Source organism: Vanacampus margaritifer, chromosome 3, assembly GCF_051991255.1.
Source record: "Vanacampus margaritifer isolate UIUO_Vmar chromosome 3, RoL_Vmar_1.0, whole genome shotgun sequence".
NCBI classification, from domain to species: domain Eukaryota; kingdom Metazoa; phylum Chordata; class Actinopteri; order Syngnathiformes; family Syngnathidae; genus Vanacampus; species Vanacampus margaritifer.
The window spans coordinates 25,933,236-25,940,016 of NC_135434.1; the positions used below are offsets into that span (position 1 = coordinate 25,933,236).

A 6,781-nucleotide genomic window follows, 5' to 3' on the forward strand; every position below is an offset into this window, starting at 1 on the left:
TAATTCAGTTACTGGTTTGGTCTATAACTTGCAATGTTAAGGAAAGGGGGAGGGGACACTGCACACAGGCTGGTCTATAGTTGGCTGAAGGCGTCAGACTACGTACGAGCTAGTGGAGGGAAGGAAGGAAAGAAAGAAAGAAAGAAAAAAAGAAAGAAAGTATATTGAAGTATGCTTGAAGTATACTCAAAATTAGGAGAGTATAACTCCAGTTTACTTTTCTTATACTTTTTGGAAGTACAGTATACTTCACCAAGTAAATGTTAAGTGTACTTGTAAGTATTTGAAAATATACTAAAAGTTTACATACTGTAGTACAGTAAACTTGTTAAACAGTTTCAAGCTTTTTATATTTATTTACAAAAAAATTGTACTGCACTTGACGTATTTAGGCCACAAAAAAGTACAAAACCAAAGTTTGTACAGTACTGTATTGGGTGTTTTTCGGCCACAAAATTTTCCACTGTCTTTTCAAGTATCCTATATCAGATATTATTTGTACACACATACCTCAGCTTTCCATTGGCAATAATTTTCTTTCTTTAATGGTTTACATGTGGGTTTCTTGATCAATATATTTTATTGATGTCAAGGTCACATTAACAGGGTACAGTATATAACAACTGTTCTTATCAGCGATGCTCTTTTATTTATACTGACATGACCCAATTTGGCAAAAAAAAAAGAGCAAAAAAGCATACGTGTCACTTGAACCTCATAGTTTAAATCAACCTAAGAGGTTCTCCTTCCGCTACAAATCAGTGTGGACAAATGCACTACATTGGGTAATTACTCCCTTCTGCCAAAAGACTGTAAGTGGTTGCGTTAATAGATGCTGCAGGAAAAATTACATACAAACTATATCATCCATAGATATGAGGTTGAACAGTCACTCATGTAGGTGGCCCAAAGTTTCAAATAAGACACATGGAGGAGATTTGGCAGAAGAACATTGCCAAATTGAAACAAATCACAAACCATTTACTGTGTATAATGCATCATGTATAACATGTTCTACTTTCTACAATATCTCAAAACTAATAAGTAATCACTAGTCTCCATTATACATTATTCCTTGTTTTTAATTCATATTAATTATATTTTTCTTCTTTCTTTTTTTTTGTTCAGGACACTGCAGACACAAACACATTTTTCTTTTCTTTCTTGTTAATCAAATCTTTTTTGAAATACTAGACAAGATGTCTTGTCAAAAGCGCTAATTTAAATAAAACTATTGTTTCAACAAGTTCAAATTTCAGTCTTGGACATCACTTGTATGATTACCCAGACAAAAATCCATAAGTAATACACACATTAACCTTTTAACCTTCAACTCCATTCTTCACATAATCCTTTCAGTGTTCACATAATCCTTTCAGTCTAGAGGGCCACTATCGAGTCTTTATATCCACTTATTAGCATTACAATGAAATTTTATGCAAAGAATACGATGTCATGCAAATCATTCAGTTTTCCGATAAATTCTCATAAACTTTATCCTTTCATGGCCATTATTTCATAGTGAGTATTTGACCCCACTTGGAAGTAAAGAAGGTCCTCGATTAACAATTGCGATGTATTCCAACAATGGCAACATAAATCAAACTTTTACGTAAGTTTGAAATGGTCAAAATGTCTGTAATCATACTGTACAGTATATCTATGCTAATGCAGTAATAAAGTCACAAAGAAAAACATATTTGTATTGAAAAGCACTTCTAAATTAAACTTTTACATGTGCATTTGCTAAGTTTTGTGAACTATGCATACACTGTAAGTAACAAAAAATGATGTGTTATTCTTTAGACGCCTTTAAAAAAAACACAAAGGAAGAATTGAGATTGTTGACTGCCTTGCTTAAAGGGTACAAGAACTGCAAATATGGAGAGGACACCACAACATACAGTATGTGAGCATTCTTAACAGGGGTGCGATGTAGAGATGCTATATTCAGTATAAGGTATGAATTTGAAGGTAGAGATTTGGACAATACCGACCAACCGCGGTAATGCATGTCAACATTGACGTCTTTGTATCCCTTTCCATGTGCACTGATCAGTGTGACAGAAATGCCATCAATGTATCACAGCCCCAAGAGAAAGTGAAAAAAAAAACCTTCATGAATAAAGTATGTTTAAGTCTTAATGTATGCATCCCTTCGCCGTTTGTTTTGGGGAATACTTGTTGTACACTATTCTGCAGAGCCTCTGCTAACATGAGATGTGGCCGCAAAGCTAACATCGTTAAACATGATGCAGAGGCAAAAGTTCACAATGCATCAGGTGTCTACATTAGTCACTAATCATTGCCTCAGTGGGAGCAAAAAGCTTCACTTCTGTATCATTACCGCCAAGTAGTAAAAACAATACAGGCGAAGCCGTGCTAATCCTAAACTATCGAAATGCAATTGCAAATCAGCACAGTAAGTGCTTGTGTGACTCAGTCCACTTGTCACATAGGTCTGGCTGGAACTCCATTGTGCCAGAGAGTAAGCAACTTTGAACAGCAAAATATCCGCAACTTAATCAGTAACTGGAGTTAACGATAGGGCTCGACGATTAACCGAAACTTTATCGCAATTTCAAATTTGGCTTCTCTTGATCATTAAAATGTAATGATTGGAGAAAAATTATTAATGTGCAGAACTCTGTGGCACGTTTACAAAAACCCTACGTTGTGAAAGGACCCTGAATGCACCATGTAGCTTATCGAGCGAATCAGTATGATTTTGCCATCCCTAAGCGTCCTTTAAGCTGTTTAATGACACTCCAGTCAATCTCAACTTTCTTCTGTTCTCATTGTAAGCGTGTACACCATGGATGCACAGCACCACACTGCCCCTAAGAGGCCAAAATGCGCAGGAGCAACAAGTATTTGTTTTGCAGTTACTGTTTTAGTATACAGTATTTTTTTATTTTACTTTATTATTTTAACTTTTTTATTTTTAAATTTAAAGATTCACAGAAATTTCTTTTCCTCAAAATTCAAGAATAAAAATATATCCAAGGACTTTTTTTTTTGTCATATCAATACACATTTCCACATGACAGCACAATACACATAATACAATACCTGACTGAGGTCCCAGGTTAGCCCACTAAGTCCCCAGACTTGTGAAAATAACATAAGATAAAAATAAATGTGATAAAGAAGGTAATGTAATGCTTAAGTTTGAAAATAAAGCATGAAAATGCATGAGGCTTGAATTTCATATGTTTATAGAGTTATGTTATACTTGACAAAAAGAATAGTGTTCAAGAATAAATCGTTCTATGATCAGAGTTTTGAGAAGTTGAGTTTTAGTAGAAGAATTATTAATTGTGATTTCAATCTAAATCAAAATAATCATGATTATTATTTTTCCCATAATTGTCCAGCCCTAAGGAACGGTACACAGCCACTTGAAACCGGAAATGAAGATGGACCGTCAATGCACACGTCAGCTGAGAGTAGTATAACAGTAATATAATCAATATATTGAATAGAAGAACCTTTATTATTAGTCACACATAAGATAATTTTTAATTGTTTCAGGGGCAATATTGGATACTGCAAACTAAAAGACACATAAATAAAAATAGCAATTCAATATCCAATCCAATTTAGCATCAATGTCATTTGTTATTTGAGTGCCAAGTGTTAATTTTGACGTTTGATATCTGATTAATCTAATTGAATAGATTTGCTTTCTTTACTATGGTTGAAAACAGAATTGGTAAAGACTAATTAATCAATAGACATGGATATTATAATGAATTATGGAAAACTAAACTGAAAGCCTGTTGTATGGTGTTTTCATTCAAAATATCAGCTGTATTAATTTTTGTTTGCACTATTTTGCAACATAAAGTTCTAACTTTTAATTCTGATTTTAACTTTGCATACATTTTTTTTAATTTTTTTATTTTTTGTTTCATCATTATCTATTTTATCAATTTAGTTTCTCTAATGGACTATGTACGTAATCCAGAAATGAATTATTAATGAAATAATCATTAATTTAAAATATATATTTTTTATCTTCATTTTATATTGTGATGTATACTGTTACCATGAAGGGATGCAATTTATACCGTGATACAAATTTTGGGCCATGTCACCCAGCCCTTATTCTTAACCACTTGCCCTCGTCTGCCACAGGCTCATGTTTGACTTTGCCAATCTGTCTGGTGTGTGATGTGGTACAGCAATGTGTAAAGAAAAAAAATCTATCCATCCATCCCCTGTAACACTTATCCTCACTAAGGTCATGGGTGTCATTGAGCCAAACTCAGCTGACTTTGGGAGAAAAGCGAGGTACACCCAGAACTGGTCACCACATTATCATAGAGCACACACAGACACACAAACGAGTCACACTCACGTTCATGCATAGAGACAATTCAGAGTCTTAACTTAACCTACCAAACACGTTTTTGAAATGTGTAGGAGAGAACATGCAAACTGCACAGTGCACATCGGAAGTCTGAAGCACATATTTGAACTTGCGACCTTACTTTGAGACAGATGTGCTAACCGCTCATTCACCATATTGCAAAAAAATATATATATATTTTTTTGTTTTAAAGTTAAGCTAGGTAACGACAAAAATATTCCTTTTCACTACACCTGAGACCTTGTGCTTTTATATTTTGCCAGGACCTAAAATAACCCAAGGTTTATAAATACCTATCTAATTTATTTTTGCTGTCATGGAAATTGCCCTTGATAACTTGAGCAAACAAGCTAGGTTTGAAAACTTTTAACTGTTCTGCCATTAAAATGATTTTAATTTTTTTTAAGAATTCCCAGTATTAAAAACTTAGATAAATACAATGTGTGTTACTGGGTCCAGAGGACCTATCAACTCTGTTCTTAAATAAATAAAAATAGCAGATTAGCAGGGATTCCATTTTATGCAGGTCAAAATTCTGAAGGTTGCGTGATGAGAGCGGGTCAACAATGATCAAAGGGTCAGCTGTTCAAATCACGGCTCTGATTGTCTGCTATTGGAATATCTTAAAGCTGAAATTGCCTCCAGGTCGGCATTGTAAATGAGGAGCTCTTCTCAATATTGTTTAGTTGCCATTACACGTTCTAATCATTTGTAACGGATGGAGCAGGAAAAACTGCATTATCTTTAATGGAAGTCCACATATATGTGATTCAGTGTGATGCATGCTTTTAATAGCTAAGTATTGAAAATCATACAGTAGATAGCGACAGTAAATAAATATTGTTATTTCTTTCGTTTGCAAGCTGTTGGGAGAACTGAAAATGAACTGAATTCAAATGAATACAAACAGCACAGATGACAGAGCAGATGCTTCTCGAGGCCGGTTGTGAGATCACAAATCAAACAGCATTAGAGATAGCTTTGAAACCAGCACGCTGATCTGACACCATGACCTTTTGTTGCAGTCCAGATCAATTCAAAGTGAAATGTTATTACAATTATTTCAAATCCACTGAGACCAACTGGAGGTCATTGTATTTGTCAGTAAACAAAAACAAATCCAAATTCTTGCATGTTACAATTTACATTGCATAGAAACAACCTATAATAAGTTGTGTTTGTAAAGGGAAGTATTTTTGGTCCATATGTCTCTGTATTTTTCAGGTGACTTGGATTTTTATTTTATTTTATTTTTTTCTGGATAGCTTCTTCGGTGTACTGCACAATATACTAGTTTATTTTAAAAATACAGCTGTAGTAGAAGTATAAGGATTACTTATGGATCTCATCAACAAATGTGACTGCCTCTGTTGGTCTGAATCTGGTTTAAAACGTAAATATTATTTCATACTTGTCAGCTAACACTCAATGGCTATTTACTTCTTGCTCTTTCAAGTTGTTATAGTTGTTATTATTATTATTTTTTTATTCTAATCGCTTTCAATGTTTAATTGATGAAATAAAATCGAACAGTCCAGTAAGTCCAAATTCTCCGTTACTCCCGACAACATTAATCTTCCATGCATATACTTTTAAGAAAGGGTTTTGTACTGTGGTCAAATGAAGGCAAAAATACAAAATGAAGAAAAAAAAATAGTGAAAACCCCGTTCACTATTTCTCAAGTCACCAGCACGCTACGTGTTATTCCAAGCATCATCTCACACTCAGAATGTTCTGCTGCAGTTGACATATTGTACATATTGTACAGAGTTTTTTTCTTTCACAGCCGATGGACCCAAGATTGTAGCAACTCACCGAACTTTTGCGGCAACGGATGATATCGCATCACTCCTCAGATTCTTCCTTTTGGACGCCGCAGTTCCCATGCTGAAGTGGACACGACCCGGGGAGAAAGCTCGGACCATTCCACAAATGATCGACGAAAGAAATAAACCCGATTTTTTTAAAAGAAAGAAGGAAAGAAAGAAATGAAAAATGAAAAGACACAATTTTAAGTTTTCATATTTGACCTAATGACAGTATATAAGTATAGTAGCAGCTGCTGTGCCGCGAACTGGGAGCGAAGCCGCGTGCGAGGGACGTGATGCTCAGCTCTGCACTCATGCAGCCACGAGTCCGGGAAGGAAGCTACGACCATATATGGAAGAGCAAGCCGCCCATCTCGTGCGCACGTGCACCAGTTCGGCATGGGCGGAAGCTCAAGAGGATGTAAATACAATCTACCTTGATTTACGAATCAAATTAGTTCATCAACCAAGCTTGTAACTCAAATCAATATTACCTTTTGAAATGAATTGAAATGCCATTATCAAATTATGGCTCACACTGCTACATAAATAAATAAATAAATACATACATAATTTAAAATGCTCATACTGTACTGT

At 34.8% G+C, this 6,781-nt stretch overlaps 1 protein-coding gene across 2 annotated transcripts in view; it reads right to left on the reverse strand.

Annotated features, from left to right (window-relative positions):
* The window catches only part of nsmfb (NMDA receptor synaptonuclear signaling and neuronal migration factor b), a 50,786-nt gene extending 44,298 nt beyond the window's left edge, over positions 1–6,488 (reverse strand). For both annotated transcript variants that reach the window (XM_077560911.1, XM_077560909.1), the window contains exon 1: positions 6,192–6,488. In XM_077560911.1, coding sequence (XP_077417037.1) covers positions 6,192–6,301 — 110 coding nt within the window. In that variant the 5' untranslated portion in view covers positions 6,302–6,488. The remainder of the gene's footprint in view (positions 1–6,191) is intronic.
* Positions 6,489–6,781: the final 293 nt, after the last annotated feature.